Source organism: Mytilus californianus, unplaced genomic scaffold (genome assembly GCF_021869535.1).
Source record: "Mytilus californianus isolate M0D057914Y unplaced genomic scaffold, xbMytCali1.0.p SCAF_21, whole genome shotgun sequence".
NCBI classification, from domain to species: Eukaryota; Metazoa; Mollusca; class Bivalvia; order Mytilida; family Mytilidae; genus Mytilus; species Mytilus californianus.
In genome coordinates, this window is record NW_026262670.1 from 4,721,745 (window position 1) to 4,739,516 (window position 17,772).

Genomic DNA, 17,772 nt, shown 5'->3' on the forward strand with positions numbered 1-17,772 from the left:
AAGAAGATACTACGTATAAATTGCTTATTTCTTGACCAATTTCAATGGGGTTTTATTCTTGAATTCTTGGGGTTCTTTAATATGCTGAATCTAACCGTGTATTTAGTTTTTGGATTTTGGGCCCCGTTTTTAAATTGCTCCACATTGAGGTCCAAAGGGTCCAAAATTAAACTTTGTTTGATTTCATCAAAAATTGAATTATTGGGGTTCTTTGATATGCCGAATCTAACCATGTATTTTGATTTTTGGGCCCCGTTATCAACTTTGTCCACATTGAGGTCAAAAGGGTCCAAAATTAAACTTTGTTTGATTTCGTCAAAAATTGAATTCTTGGGGTTCTTTGATATGCTGAATCTAACCATGTATTTAGATTTTGGATATTGGACCATAATAGGTGAATGTCCAATTTAAAATTTTTAAGTTCTTAGACTACATTCATTCTGTGTCAGAAACCTATGCTGTGTCAAATATTTAATCACAATCCAAATGCAAAGCTGTATCAAGCTTGAATGTTGTGTCCATACTTGCCCCAACTGTTCAGGGTTCGACCTCTGCGGTCGTATCAAGCTGCGCCCTGCGGAGCATTTTATTTTGTAAATTGTTTTGTAATGAATTAGGCCGTTGGTTTTCTAAATTGAATTGTTTGATATTTTTCATGTCTCATTATTGAAGGCCGTACAGTTACCTATAATTCCTAACATCCACTTCATTTGAACTTTGGTAGATAGTTGTCTCATTGGCAATCTGAATCATACCACATCTCCTTATTTTTATAAGAAAAGCCAACTTTAACAAAGATGAATTGGAAACAATGCTGACAGCTATTCAGTAGAACAAAATGCAGTTAATCGGAACATTTTAAGATTCTTTAATCATGGACAATCCTACGATTGTTTAGGAAATCCAATGGATTTGTTCGATCTCAAGGATCCTTTTGGATATCCTATTTTGTTTTCTTAAACGCACATGCAAGAGCGACATTTTATCAAGTAAGAGAGAGATAGGGGTGCCCCTGACCACTCTTAGAATTTTCTGTTAAGTTTTCCATAAAAAAAGAATGCTGATACACTTAAAATTTGCTGAGAGTAATCAAAGACGATCTTAAGTTGATTATCAACGTTCGAGATACCCAGTCGATAAGATTAAAACTAAGAGAGCGTTCCGAGGAGGATAAAGAGTACTCTTAGGGTTGGGAGTGCAACATGAATTTTAAGGGCTGTCAATCATTCTAAGATTACTTCAAAATACACTCTTAGCAGATAAGATGATCTTAAGCACTAAGATTGCTTCATGATACCGGCCCCTGGATGCCTCATATCTTGCTTACAGATGCCTTGTGTTACTAAGTTTCCAGCTGTCATATGTCCATTGTCCTTGACCTCATTTTCATGGTTCAACGACTGCTTAAAAAACTAGGTGTTTTTGTCGAGCATCCGACTTTAATCGAAAAAGCGAGACATAGCGATCCTACATTCCGTCGGCGGCGGCGGCGGCCGCGTCCACAAATATTCACTCTGTGGTTAAAGTTTTTGAAATTTTAATAACTTTCTTAAACTATCCTGGATTTGTACCAAACTTGGACAGAAGCTTGTTTATGATCATAAGATTGTATCCAGAAGTAAATTTTGTAAAAATAAAATTCCTGTTTTTCCGTATTTTACTTGTAAATGGACTTAAGTTTTTCTGCCAGGAAACATTACATTCACTCTGTGGTTAAAGTTTTTAAAATTTTAATAACTTTCTTTAACTATCCTGGATTTATACCAAACTTGGACAGAAGCTTGTTTATGATCATAAGATAGTATTCAGAAGTAAATTTGTTAAAACATTTTTTCATTTTTTCCGTATTTTACTTATAAATGGACTTAGTTTTTCTGCCAGGAAACAATACATTCACTCTGTGGTTAAAGTTTTTAAAATTTTAATAACTTTCTTAAACTATCCTGGATTTGTACCAAACTTGGACAGAAGCTTGTTTATGATCAAAAGCTAGTATCAAGAGGGAAATTTTGATAAAATGTTGTACCTGTTTATCCGTATTTTACTTACAAATGGACTTAGTTTTTCATCCAGTTAACATTAAATACAGTCTGCAGTTAAAGTTTTTAAAACATTTATTAGATTCATAAACTATCCTGGATTTATACCAAATTTTGACAGAAGCTTCTTACAATCTAAAGATAGTATCTAAAGGAATATTTTTATTGATTTTTTTCCTCATTTTTGTTGAGCCTGTGATTAACAGCAAAAGTAGGTGAGACACTGGGTTCCGCGGAACCCTTACAAATTTTAAGTCAAGTGAATGTCTCGCTTACTATGAGAAATAAGATAAAAAAATTTGGTATATCGGTTCTGTGCAAGGTCTTTTCAGGGTTCAGGGATCAAGGTTGAGTTTTCGTGGTCAAGTAAGTTTCTTGGTTACTTTAGCAGTAGGTACCGTATATGGTGTATGGAATGATTGTAATGTGTATGTCAGTTGCTGGTTTTATCTGACCTTGCTCTTTTTTCAGAAACTATATGGAATAGGTCAACTACATTTTGTGTTTGGAATGTATGTAAGGTGTACATGTATTTTGACATTGATTTCATTTTCATGGTTCATAGGTGAATGTTAAGTTTTCCTGGTAAGATCTGTTTCTTGGGTAATGATAGCAATAAGTCAATTTAATTTGGTGTATGGATTGATCATAAGGTGTACATGTCCATTTGGCTAGATCATCTAATGTTGACCTCATTTTTATTGTTCAAAGGTCAGTACGGTATGATTTTAAGACATACATGTCTGTCTTTCAGGGTTCATCTGACCTTGACCTGAATTACATGGATCATTGAAAATATTAGTTTTATATGATAATTGTAGTACATATATAAGCTTTTTCTTTAAGACTGAATTTCATTCAGTTCTGTTAAGTATAGCAGAAAAGACATTTCAGCATGGATAATTGTTCTTAAATGTAAAAATTTAGCATTGTCAATGTTTATTAAAGAGTTCTGCTCTGATTATTGTCTAGGAGCAATCCAGAAATTAAAATCGGGTGCAAGCTCTTGCTCCATGTTTAAGACCTCATTTTGCCCTTAAGATGAAGAACAACAATAAAAGTACTGTTCTTTTGGATATCAAGAATAAATACATCAAATCACTCTTTCCCCGACTGCAATTTACATCATTTGCTTCAATTATTATACCCTGGCCTCGAAGAGGAGAGGTAAATAGTGATGTCTGCTTGTCCCTCCATCACATTTTGGTTTCTGGTTGACAAAGTACCCTATAACTTAACTTTTGAAATTTGAACACAATGCCATGGACCATAAATTACAGATAAAGTATTATTTTATTGGTTTGAATTATAAAAATAAGATGTGGTATGATTGCCAATGAAACAACTCTACACCAGAGACCAATTGACAGACACAAACAACTATAGGTCACTGTACAGCCTTCAACATTCTCATTAATTGTATGCCCTTTCTAACCTGTAAAATTGGGATTTCCTTGGTTTCCAGATTAGATAAAGTACCTTGTGACTAAATCATGTATAGTAAGTTATAAAATGCCCCGATATGAAAAAATGTAAAACAATAAAACCAACATCCAGATTTATGATGAAACAATAAGCAATAAAAGAAGAATGTGTTAGAGGCCATGAATGCCCCCGCTCAAGCTTTGCAATTTACCAAGTTAAAAAGGGGCATAACTCTAGAACGGTAAATGACTCACTGCCCAAATTCAATCTCTGTCTGCTAGTTTTGGTTCTTAGCATTGTGTATGAGTTTCATAAGATTTGCATGAGGCAAACTTAAGTTAAAGTGCTGAAACGAAAATGGGACGGACAAAAGGATGGACGGTCAAGCGTAACACATCATACCCCATCAGCCTACCAGTGGGGGCATAACAAATATGACTGAAAGCAACTGATGACTAACACTAAGTTGCAGTCTCCTACAAATTTGTGGTGGGTGAAACATGTTTGCAAAGCTCATCTTTACTGGGATTTGAAAGTCTGACACAACCCAGAATAAACCTCAATAAACCTATCACTATTTGGGTCTCTTTGACATTTCTCTTGTTTAAGTGATCCTTGACCTCCTGACATCAAACAACAATCACTATTGCTAGGTGAATCAGACATTTTCTCTAAAACCTGAACATTTAAGATTAAAGTCATACATGATATCTAGTTTTGACAATGAGGTGGTTGAACAACGTGTAACATTGACCTAGAAAATACACTATGTTAAGTTCAATTCACGTTTAGATATCAAAATGTGTAAACATTGTTTGTCAATTAAATTTAAATAGCCATAACTAACTCCAAACTTGAGACCAAATTGACCTTCGAGTTTCCGTCCTTTTATATAGACTATTTTAATGTGTATTCTCAAAAAAATCTTGTAAATTCTTTCCTGAGTTTTGTGGTCTTGAGTGTAGCTGATAAAGACTAATCCAGTATTAAGCACTAGGTATAAACTGCTGACTATCAGACCTTGAGGTTTATCATTTACCGACTTGGGTAAGGGCTATTCCATTAAAATGTATGTGGGAGGGTAGGAAGGGACTTTCAAAATATCCCTACAACCAAGAACCATTTTTTAGATAATTTTGCATAATGGTAATGGACGCATACTGAAAAAAGACCCATGACCCACATTCAATGATTAAACTTCCCTTCCTACCCTCCCACATACATTTTAATGGAATAGCCCTAAGTGTGTGGAAATTATGATCATTTTTCAATTTTGGTAACACAATAAGAAAGACATTTATTAAACAAATTTATATTTATTTCTTCATAAATGCGTCTACTTAAATTGTAATGAATTTGTTTACAAGTATTGAGTATTTGTTTATAACATGGCAAAAAAGTCTCAGAATACAATTTATTAAAAGTTAAAAATATTTCAATTTCTTGAATGAGTACAAATATTTTAATAAGAAACAGTTATTATCCTACAATTAAACAAAGTGGTCTTGATTTTTACTTTTTTCATATGAAATTATTTTAAGTATTTAAGAATAAATTAACAACAAACTTTTCTGAGATGTATTGACAACAGTGACTACAGGACAAAGCCAATAAAAACAAACTGGTCAAAGGGAGGTAATCTATGTTACTTCCAGAAAAAGGTCAATTCTGTATTTTCTCAGACTTGCTATTACTATAAAAGAATGTAACAAAGATTTTCTGAATAGACTGTCATGAAATATGAAGATGATTTTAATACTAAATATTTAAAATTTATAAAGCCTTCCCATGAAACTTTAAGTGTCTGAAAACTAATTTGTAATTTCATTTAATTTAAGTTATTTTCATTTTCTAAACACAACAGACAGTAATTAGTATGTACCAATGCTTAAAATCAGGTTTGAAAAAAAACTATGAACATTTTAACATCCGACGACTGAAAATAAACATTTTTACTTCATAAGACTAGAACATTTGAGTGCATAAAAAAGGAAAATATTTGAATCATAGTTGACGATATATTAGATACTGATACGGAAAATGAATCTCTTGATTCATACAGTACAAGTAGCTGTTATCTAGCATTCTATTATGAAATATAAACGCACATGTTAAAGAAAGCTTGTAACCAAAACATCAACAAAATTATTTAGTGTCCATCTTATCATCGTCTGAATCTTTTTTCTTTTGCTGTTCTTGCATAGCTTTAACGAAGGCTCCAAGGTCTACAAAATAAAATAGTCCAATAATATTAGCTGTTCTTGCATAACTTAAACAAAGGTCATAAGGTCTACAAAATAAAATATCTCATTAATATAACCAACATTCTTTTAAACCATCATGATGACAAATGTAAAAACATAATGGAACTACACTTCAAAGTTTCCATACAATTAACAACAAAACTTTGTTCACATCATTTCAATTAACTCTACCTGTAGATGTAAAAAAAAATACTATCTTTTGATTTGTAAACCGAACATGTAGATGTGTAAACTTGAACTTGACCTGTAGATGTGTAAATGCTACATGTAGATGTGTAAACTTGACCTGTAGATGTGTAAATGTTACATGTAGATGTGTAAACTTGACCTGTAGATGTGTAAATGCTGCATGTAGATGTGTAAAGTTGATCCGTAGATGTGTAAACTTGACCTGTAGATGTGTAATCTTGACCTGTAGATGTGTAAATGCTACATGTAGATGTGTAAAGTTGATCTGTAGATGTGTAAACTTGACCTGTAGATGTGTAAATACTACATGTAGATGTGTAAACTTGACCTGTAGATGTGTAAATGTTACATGTAGACGTGTAAACTTGACCTGTAGATGTGTAATCTTGACCTGTAGATGTGAAAACATGACCTATACATGTGTAAACTTGACCTATACATGTGTAAACTTGACCTGTAGATGTGTAAACTTGACCTATACATGTGTAAACTTGACCTATACATGTGTAAACTTGACCTATACATGTGTAAACTTGACCTGTACATGTGTAAACTTGACCTGTAGATGTGTAAACTTGATCTATACATGTGTAAACTTGACCTGTACATGTGTAAACTTGACCTGTAGATGTGTAAACTTGACCTATACATGTGTAAACTTGACCTGTAGATGTGTAAACTTGCCCTGTAGATGTGTAAACTTGCCCTGTAGATATTCACCTTCTATTCCTATTAATTTGTTGACTCAATGCTAATTATACCACTCCCTAATTTTATATAAACTCTGCACTAAAATCCATTACAAACCAAAACTTCAGTACTGAATGAGAAATATAAAGTTTTTGCATGGTTAATGATCAATTAATTGGTTCATCCATGGGTTATTTTAAGTCATTGATGCAGTCTATGAACATAACAAATATAGGAGTGACAGTGGAAGACATTTAATCTGTGTATTATTTGTTCTGCTTTTGATGAACTACAAATAAAATAACTAACACAGTAGCAACAGACCTTTCAGACTTGTCAAGATGCAGAACAGCAATAAAAGCATTGATATTTTGATATATGGCTATTACCCTTAATATCTAAGGAGGTTGTCTTACGGTCATTCCCCCTCCCCCAAACCCTCTTTCCCCAGGTGATGAGTATATAAATATTGTACACCTACCTCCCTGAGCTGCAGCATTGGCCACATCTTCACCGAGACCAAACTGTGACATCAGAGGACCTAACTGTCCTGACAGCAATGCAGCACTAAACGATGACAATGCCTACAAAGATAACAGTTTATTTATACTTTAGAAAATAATACTAAATCCTTGCATATCAATACCTTCTTTGTTTAAATTATAACTATTTCTGGTTTCTTAATTCTCAGTGTATTTGGCTTGTTTATTAAAATTCATTTTGCTTTTCTCCTTCATTTTGTATTTGCTTCTTTTAAGTATTTCAATGAAAAACCTGTTGTGACATGTCAACTAAAAGAAGTAAAATCAAGATTACAATAGGTGTAATTTGGGGGGAAAATTAACTGTTTTATGTTTTCTTTACAAGACAAAAACATTGGAAAACAGCTATTATCCCCCAAGTTGCACTGATTTTACTTTTTTTAGTTGCTCTTACTTGACAGAGTACCAGAATGTCCTTCCACAAAGAAGGTAACTTGTCTAAAAATAATACACTCTAGAGTCTAAAGTCAATATGAAACTATTGTCCTTCACCCCGTCTTTTATGTCAAATCAAGGTTTAATGTAAAATTTGAAAAAGTTATCCCAGATCTATTGGTTTGTTAAATTCCATTCAATAAAACCTTACCATGCAGAATTGTTGACTGTATGGTAATAACTTTTCTTCAGACAGAAAGTTGACAGTTGCTCTTCACTAACTGGGTTTGTTCCCTGTCTCTTTATCATTTGCTCTGTGTTAATCATGAATCCCTTCAGGAATTTTTGCAGTTTTTTTTCTTGGGACCTATGACTGTGTTTCCTGTTTTTTTCCCTCCCTACCCCCTCTCAAAACTTACCTGTTGGAGGTGACTGGATAATGTTTCTGAGTTCCTGTTCTGTTTTAGGTAGTGTTTCCTTTTTTTCCCTCCCCACCCCTCTCAAAACTTACCTGTTGGAATTGAGGTGACTGGATAGTGTTTCTTAGTTCCTGTTCTGTTTTGGGTAGTGTTTCCTGTTTTTTCCCTCCCCACCCCCACTCATAACTTACCTGTTGGAAGTGAGGTGACTGGATAGTGTTTCTCAGTTCCTGTCCTGTTTTTTGCCTCCCCACCCCCTCAAAACTTACCTGTTGGAATTGAGGTGACTGGATAGTGTTTCTCAGTTCCTGTCCTGTTTTTCCCTCCCCACCCCCACTCATAACTTACCTGTTTTTTTCCTCCCCCCCCCCACTCAAATCTAACCTGTTGGAATTGAGGTGACTGGATAGTGTTTCTCAGTTCCTGTCCTTTTTTTCCTCCCCACTCCCTCAAAACTTACCTGTTGGAATTGAGGTGACTGGATAGTGTTTCTCAGTTCCTGTTCTGTTTTGGGTAGTGTTTCACCCTCTGGCAGAAATTTGACTAGTCTCTCCTGGACCTCTGCGTTGGCAAGGATTGGAATCATTGACTCAGGATTTAAAGCCTGAACTAAATCTACACCTAAAAAAAATAAGAGAATATAAACATCAGATATGCTATTTAAATATATGGTTAATCTATTTTATCATGGAAATGTAAGAAAGTAGAAAGTATGCATAAAGAAATTTTGGTAAAATCGAAATGCTAACTGTTACTGTTAATGCAATTTGAAGTTTTGAATATAAATGCAAGGAAATGGTTTTGTATACTTATTGTGATGTTTACACTTTCATAGGTGACTAGTCTCTTCTCGATGATTTCAATAAATATATTGAGAAAATAGTTGATTCTCTTGCAATAATTGATATACATTATTATTACATTGGTTGCAATAAATTATCATCATTTCCGAGTAAAATAAAAGCCGATAATCAGTCAGAGCTCAGACATAAACAAGTCGATTTTTGTTTTTGACTTGCATAAGTCCAAAAATGTATTTACTATAAAAATGTACTTTCATTTTCAGACTTATTTAAGTCTGAAAATGACAGACTTGTTTAGGTCTATTTATGTTTATGAAAAGACTTAATTTTAATTGGTAGCCAAACTGCACCACCTATGACATCCTAAACCTGTCTGAGAGTTCACAAGGACCTAAGCTATTTATATTTAATCATCTAATTGCACATTTTTACTTAACATAGATTATTTTCCTCATTTTGTGTGATTACAGATGGTTGCATTGTAAAGTTAATAAACATTATCTCCGTTTTTTTAGGCTCTCATGCATATTTTTCCTTAGAAGACAAAGCATTGTCTTTCAACATTGTCATAATTTCATGTAGATGCATGACCTTTTTATAAATATGCATGGGTCTTGAAGTTTACCAATTTTGGTAACTTATTGACTTGAAGGAGTCAATTTTTGCAACTTTTTAATTCAGGTCAAATATTTCTTGCTTAACACTAATTGACTTATTGAAGTCATAATTTGTCTTAAATTAAAGGGAGATAAATCTTGAAACCTTCAAATTTAGACCTCAATGAGTCAAAAGCAGATATAGACTTATTTATGTCTGAGCTCTGACTGATAATTTAACTCTGACGTCATAAGAAGTTGTCGTTGACGTTGCAGACATAGTTCCTTTCATTTTCTACTTTATTTCCATTACAAAGTCCATAGTTTCATGTAATAAAAAGAATATTTATACTTGTGACAGAACAACACTAATAATTAACTCATGCCCTACATGTACCCACATTCATGAATTAATGTGTTATTCAGTCATTCATTAAATACTTTTCTATATTTGAACTCTTGGATTAATTGTTCTATAAATATCAAAACATTATTTGCATACACAATAAAGAGTTCTCTATCTACCTGGTATTGTTGTTTTAAACTTAAATATTGTGGAAAACAATAGATATCAAACTCCAATTTTTTAGGCTTTACAAATTCGCACTTATGCATAATCATTTTATATTACGTTAATATTATTTTCTTTGACTATCTAGCTAATGTAAGCCAGGATACAAAGGTAATCTGTCTGTGTATATGCCAAACAACAACAAGAAATGATTGTAACAGGATGCTGTTACGAAGTCTCCCAAACGAAGCTCCCATAATTCGTAATTCCCAGGGTCGCCTGATATTGGACAAAGTCCAGTGAAAATTGGTTTGGTCCAGTAAATTTATATGCATTAGTGATGGATGGGGACTAACCCTGTATATCATTCAAATCATCTTGGCATGACAAACCAGAATATATATGGTTTAGGGGTGGGGATCTCGACCATTTACAAGATACTAGAACATTGGGGGTGGGGGGAACCTCTGGGGACTGACTCTATACGTCATTCAAATGTTCGAGACATGACGAACAGGAATATATATGGTTTAGGGGTGGGGATCTCGACCATTTACAAGATACTAGAACATTGGGGGTGGGGGGAACCTCTGGGGACTGACCCTATACGTCATGCAAATGTTCGAGACATGACGAACAGGAATATATATGGTTTACTTATTTGAGAACTTTCTCAAATGGCAGGGGGTCGGAATGACCCCTGGGGACTAACCCTGTATATCATTCAAACCATCTTCGCATGACAAACCAGAATATATATGGATTAGGGGTTGGGATCTTGACCACTTACAAGATATTAGAACTTTCTTAAATGGCAGGGGGTGGGGGTGACCCCTGGGGACTAACCCTGTTTTTCATTTGATGTGCTTTATCATGACAAACCAGAATATATTTGGTTTAGGGGTGGGGATCTCGACCATTTACAAGATATTAGAACTTTCTTAAATGGCAGGGGGTGGGGGTGACTTCTGGGGGACTAACCCTGTTTTTCATTTGATGTGCTTTATCATGACAAACCAGAATATATATGGTTTAGGGGTGGGGATCTCGACCATTTACAAGATATTAGAACTTTCTCAAATGGCAGGGGGTCGGGATGACCCCTTGGGACTAACCCTGTATATCATACAAACCATCTTCGCATGACAAACCAGAATATATATGGATTAGGAGATGGGATCTTGACCACTTACAAGATATTAGAACTTTCTTAAATGGCAGGGGGTGGGGGTGACCCCTGGGGACTAACCCTGTTTTTCATTTGATGTGCTTTATCATGACAAACCAGAATATATATGGTTTAGGGGTGGGGATCTCGACCATTTACAAGATATTAGAACTTTCTCAAATGGCAGGGGGTCGGGATGACCCCTGGGGACTAACCCTGTATATCATTCAAACCATCTTCGCATGACAAACCAGAATATATATGGATTAGGAGTTGGGATCTTGACCACTTACAAGATATTAGAACTTTCTTAAATGGCAGGGGGTGGGGGTGACCCCTGGGGACTAACCCTGTTTTTCATTTGATGTGCTTTATCATGACAAACCAGAATATATATGGTTTAGGGGTGGGGATCTCGACCATTTACAAAATATTAGAACTTTCTTAAATGGCAGGGGGTGGGGGTGAACCCTTGGGGATTAACCCTGTATTTCATTTAATGTGCTTTATTATTTAGAACATTTTCAAATAAAAAGATTGTGTCTATCACAAACGGTTTTCAATTTATAATCATTTGAAAATTTAAAAAAATTAAATCCCATAGGGTTCTATAGTAAAACCCTCCTTTCTTTTTGCCCCTCAAAGTACCCCTTTATAAACCCCATTGCACAAACAAAACCCTGATTGCAGCACTAGACATGTTAGTCTAACATATTGTGAAACCCTAAGTTAATCTGACAAGCGGTTTCAGAGAACGGGTGCGGACAAGTTCAAATTTAAAAGCGGCGGAAGAAGAAGAAGAAGAAGAAGAAGAAGAAGAAGAAGAAGAAGAAGAAGAAGAAGAAGAAGAACTGAGCAAAACCAATAAGTCTTCCCAAACGAAAGACTTAATTAAAAATTCCACAAAACATTTAGGATGTTCGCTCCTCTTGTATTGAATTTTTGTCAGATATTCGGATGTCTCTGGTTTTATCCATGTAGTGCTAATAAATACTTTGCCCGCTAACCCCTACTTTTCTTTTCATAGTTTTATTACATATAGTTTAAAAAGCCATATTTGAAAATCTTATAAAATCTTTATTTTTTCATAGTTTTTGAAAGAAAAAAGGTGCCAATGTTAAATTGTATGAAAAATCTAGAGATAATCATTTCCCGCCAAATTTTCAATGGCTTATATCTCAAAAACAAGCACACGGACCCAATGTTTTCTGCTTTTTTAGTTCCTTTATTCATATACTTTCAATAAATAACAGTCTTTTAAAAAGCTTGTTATTTTGAAAAAGAGTAGCGGACATCATTAAAATGAATTCAAGTCTAAAATAAAATAACTTTCACAGACTGTATTTGTTCATCTTGAGCGTAACATTACTTTAATATACTTAATTTACACAACTGTCATACAAGTGAGAGGTTTAGCTAGCTATAAACCAGGTTTAATCCACCATTTTCTTCCTAAAAGGAAATGCCTGTACCAAGTCAGGCATATGGCAGTTGTTTTCCATTCGTTTAATGTGTTTGAGCATTTAATTTTGCCATTTGTTTCTGTTTTGAATTGTCCTTGGAGTTCAGTATTTTTGTTATTTTACTTTATACTTACTTTCTTTAGGTGTTGTAGGTACTGAAATAAAAAAAAATATAATGCAGAAGTCTGTAGCAAATTAAAAATCAGTTAGAAATGATTGAAAAAACATCAAAACATTGTTTAGGTATATGTATTCCAGGGAACAAGCAACAAACAATTATTTTTTGCTCAGTGTTCAATGTGCAACCATGGTCTTGTTCTTGACTTTCTTCTGTGTATTTTAAGTAATTAAAACTTTATGCATCTATTGTTAAATCTTTGTTAGAAGGGCTTTTAATCAAGTTTCGGTTAATTATTATAACTTTGTAAAACTGTACGTTGAGTAGATGTCTTTTCTGGTTTCATTTTGTTGGAAGATTGCTGTCTTTTATGGTCAAATTTTGTTGTAAGATTGCTGTCTTTTCTGGTTTTATTTTGTTGTAAGATTGCTGTCTTTTCTGGTTTTATTATGTTGTAAGATTGCTGTCTTTTCTGGTTTATTTTGTTGTAAGATTGCTGTCTCATTGTTATCACTATTTTGTGTATTTTTCTTTTGATTTTTTTTTTGTGATAATTTTTCATATCATGTTACTCGTTTGAATTTGAAAGTTATTGATAGAAACTAAGGGTGCACATGCCCTTGTCAATTTAAACATCAATGAAGTCATAGGCAAAATAGTGACAAACAGATTATCAATGGTCTTTCAAATGGAGGATGTTTCTTGGCCACATCTCTTCTCAGGGCTTTCGCCTTTCGATGAGATTATAGCCGAGAAAAATCCTCTCCTTTGAAAAACCATCAATAAACTATAAATACATAAATCTCCTTTCATATTCTATTCTCTATCTCAATTCTAATCAATTTAAAATTTAGAGATTAAAATATACTGTTAAAATTGCAATTTAAAATCCAGAGATTTTAAAAGAACTTCAGACTGAACACTTTCATATAAACAAGTTGAGGCAATTATCAAATAAAGACCAGCAATTAATCTACTTTTGCTATGATACACATATATTTTATCATTGGGGCTGTTCAAGAAGTAAATGTATTGAGGGATTGGAAGGCACTATTTATTTTACCCCGCCATGCATAAAAAATAAAAGATTATTTGCTATAATTGTTCATGCTGTCTTTCTAAATTAATCACCACCCATCAAATGTTAATTGATGTGTTTCAACCCCCTCCCTTTGACAGCCCTTGACCTCTTCTATTAAAAAGTAAAACCTACCATTCATACTAGACAATATATTCTGTAAATCACTGAGTTGTATAGGTGTTTTGCTGCCCCCTGTGGAGGTAGCAGCAGCAGCCCCTGCTGTAGTACTTGTAGTCCCCGTAGTAGTTGTTGTGGTTGCAGCTGTTGTATTCTGGGAAGGTAGAGCAGCAGCAGTGACTGGTCTCTGTTGGTCATTACTGGATCCTCTGGTACCAGGTGATGACTGCACTCTCAGAGGTCTAAATATTAAAAGGGGATAAAATTCTAATTTTAGGATTTTTAAAAATACTGTTAAAATACTTTTCATATCAATATATTAATTAAAGCAGATATGAAGTAGACATCAATCAGACAGCTACCAACAATATCTCAATACAGTAAAAACCAGAAAAAAGTCTTAATACTGTTATGAATGTATTTTTCACATTTTATCAGAAAATTACTGCCTAAAATTTGGAATTCTAACAAAAAAATAATGAACTGAAAATGGTCCAGAAAATATATTAAGACAAATGTTATCATGCGCTAAATCCCTCTCCTGAAATAAATTTGTTAGTGTACAAGTAATTTCAGCCTACCACATTTCATATGTATACAACACTATAGCTGACAATGAAAAAATTTCCATTTCTAAATTGTTTCTCTCCTGAATGCATCATGACATGTACAAAGTACATTATTCAAAACAAATATCAACAGACATTCAGCTGCAAAAACAAAGACAGCAATTTGCTGTTTCAGAATCTAATGCATTCTTGATAATATTTTCCAAAGCTTATACCAAAAAATTGTGATTGGCTAACAACATATACCAAAACGTTGTGATTGGCTAACAACATATATCAAAACGTTGTGATTGGCTAACAACATATACCAAAACATTGTGATTGGCTAACAACTTCCAAAACAATTGAATTCAACCAATGGTGTGAAATGTTTTCTTTGAAGTAGATTTCCTGAAAGCTGTCTCATCAGCAATCAACAGGTATACTTTGTCCATGATGTGCTCACAAGAATCAACAAGAAATGATTGTAACAGGATGCTGTTACGAAGTCTCCCAAACGAAGCTCCCATAATTCGTAATTCCCAGGGTCGCCTGACATTGGGCAACGTCCAGTGAAAATTGGTTTGGTCCAGTAAAGTTATATGCATTAGTGATGCCTGGGGACTAACCTTGTATATCATTCAAATCATCTTGGCATGACAAACCAGAATATATATGGTTTAGGGGTGGGGATCTCGACCATTTACAAGATACTAGAACATTGGGGGTGGGGAGGAACCCCTGGGGACTGGCCCTATACGTCATTCAAATGTTCATTACATGACGAACAGGAATATATATGGTTTAGGGGTGGGGATCTCAACCATTTACAAGATATTAGAACATTGGGGGTGGGGGGAACCCCTGGGGACTGACCGTATACGTCATTCAAATGTTCGAGACATGACAAATAGGAATATATATGGTTTAGGGGTGGGGATCTCAACCATTTACAAGATATTAGAACTTTCTCAAATGGCAGGGGATCGGGATGACCCCTGGGGACTAACCCTGTATATCATTCAAACCATCTTCGCATGACAAACCAGAATATATATATGGTTTAGGGGTGGGGATCTTGACCACTTAGAAGATACTAGAACTTTCTTAAATGGCAGGGGGTGGGGGTGACCCCTGGGGACTAACCCTGTATTTCATTTGATGTGCTTTATCATGACAAACCAGAATATATATGGTTTAGGGGTGGGGATCTCGACCATTTACAAGATATTAGAAACTTTCTCAAATGGCAGGGGGTCGGGATGACCCCTGGGGACTAACCCTGTATATCATTCAAACCATCTTAGCATGACAAACCAGAATATATATGGTTTAGGGGTGGGGATCTTGACCACTTACAAGATATTAGAACTTTCTTAAATGGCAGGGGGTGGGGGTGACCCCTGGGGACTAACCCTGTATAACATTTGATGTGCTTTATCATGACAAACCAGAATATATATGGTTTAGGGGTGGGGATCTCGACCATTTACAAGATATTAGAACTTTCTCAAATGGCAGGGGGTCGGGATGACCCCTTGGGACTAACCCTGTATATCATTCAAACCATCTTAGCATGACAAACCAGAATATATATGGTTTAGGGGTGGGGATCTTGACCACTTACAAGATATTAGAACTTTCTTAAATGGCAGGGGGTGGGGGTGACCCCTGGGGACTAACCCTGTATTTCATTTGATGTGCTTTATCATGACAAACCAGAATATATATGGTTTAGGGGTGGGGATCTCGACCATTTACAAGATATTAGAACTTTCTCAAATGGCAGGGGGTCGGGATGACCCCTGGGGACTAACCCTGTATATCATTCAAACCATCTTAGCATGACAAACCAGAATATATATGGTTTAGGGGTGGGGATCTTGACCACTTAGAAGATATTAGAACTTTCTTAAATGGCAGGGGGTGGGGGTGACCCCTGGGGACTAACCCTGTATTTCATTTGATGTGCTTTATCATGACAAACCAGAATATATATGGTTTAGGGGTGGGGATCTCGACCATTTACAAGATATAAGAACTTTCTCAAATGGCAGGGGGTCGGGATGACCCCTGGGGACTAACCCTGTATATCATTCAAACCATCTTAGCATGACAAACCAGAATATATATGGTTTAGGGGTGGGGATCTTTACTACTTACCAGGTATTAGAACTTTCTTAAATGGCAGGGGGTGGGGGTGACCCCTGGGGACTAACCCTGTATTTCATTTAATGGGCTTTATCATTTAGAACATTTTCAATTAAAAAGATTGTGTCTATCACAAACGGTTTTCAATTTATAATCATTTGAAAATTTAAAAAAATAAAATCCCATAGGGTTCTATAGTAAAACCCTCTTTTCTTTTTGCCCCTTAAAGTACCCCTTTATAAACCCCATTGCACAAACAAAACCCTGATTGCACCACTAGACATGTTAGTCTAACATATTGTGAAACCCTAAGTTAATCTGACAAGCGGTTTTGGAGAACGGGTGCGGACAAGTTTAAATTTAAAAGCGGCGGAAGAAGAAGAAGAAGAAGAAGAAGAAGAAGAAGAATAATAATAATAATAAGAACTGAGCAAAAACAATAAGTCTTCCCAAACTTCGTTTGGGAGACTTAACAATGCTCTGCAATACTTTCTGTAATGGGATCCTCAGGATTTGTTGTAAAGAAACACATCTTCAGGATTTCAGAAGAAGAAATATCATTGGTTGTGGATCCTCATGACTTCTCGAAGTGAAATGTGTTACATCAGTTTAATGTTTTACTTACGGTTCAGATGCTGTTGACTGAGCACTGCTAGGAAGAGCTCCCATCAGAGCAGAGAGTCCACCACCAGGACCTCCCATTCCCATTGGTCCTTAAAAGATTGATATTAGAATGTTTTACTTACGGTTCAGATGCTGTTGACTGAGCACTGCTAGGACGAGCTCCCATCAGAGCAGAGAGTCCACCACCAGGACCTCCCATTCTCATTGGTCCTTAAAAGATTGATATTAGAATGTTTTACTTACGGTTCAGATGCTGTTGACTGAGCACTGCTAGGACGAGCTTCCATCAGAGCAGACAGTCCACCACCAGGACCTCTCATTCCCATTGGTCCTTAAAAGGTTGATATTAGAATGTTTTACTTACGGTTCAGAGGCTGTTGACTGAGCACTGCTAGGACGAGCTCCCATCAGAGCAGAGAGTCCACCACCTGGACCTTCCATTCCTATTGGTCCTTAAAAGATTGATATTAGAATGTTTTACTTACGGTTCAGATGCTGTTGACTGAGCACTACTAGGACGAGCTCCCATCAGAGCAGAGAGTCCACCACCAGGACCTCCCATTCCCATTGGTCCTAGAATATACAACCACAAACAACTATACCAACTACTAAACATATTTGTCAATATCAAATTAAAAGAAAACAGCTC

General features: G+C 35.2%; 1 protein-coding gene across 6 annotated transcripts in view; it reads right to left on the minus strand.

Moving 5' to 3' along the window:
- Positions 1 to 4,920: 4,920 nt before the first annotated feature.
- LOC127731994 (proteasomal ubiquitin receptor ADRM1-like) overlaps positions 4,921 to 17,772 on the minus strand; it is a 29,718-nt gene continuing 16,866 nt past the window's right edge. Inside the window, exons 5-11 of one of the 6 annotated variants that reach the window (XM_052241039.1) lie at positions 17,679 to 17,696; positions 17,246 to 17,315; positions 13,816 to 14,042; positions 12,619 to 12,639; positions 8,404 to 8,564; positions 7,089 to 7,191; positions 4,921 to 5,689 (exon numbers count right to left, since the gene is read on the minus strand). In XM_052241039.1, coding sequence (XP_052096999.1) covers positions 5,610 to 5,689; positions 7,089 to 7,191; positions 8,404 to 8,564; positions 12,619 to 12,639; positions 13,816 to 14,042; positions 17,246 to 17,315; positions 17,679 to 17,696 — 680 coding nt within the window. In that variant the 3' untranslated portion in view covers positions 4,921 to 5,609. Of the gene's footprint in view, positions 5,690 to 7,088; positions 7,192 to 8,403; positions 8,565 to 12,618; positions 12,640 to 13,815; positions 14,043 to 17,124; positions 17,213 to 17,245; positions 17,316 to 17,366; positions 17,455 to 17,487; positions 17,552 to 17,608; positions 17,697 to 17,772 lie in introns of all 6 variants that reach the window. The other 5 variants (XM_052241038.1, XM_052241036.1, XM_052241035.1 and 2 more) reach the window with 5 other exon arrangements.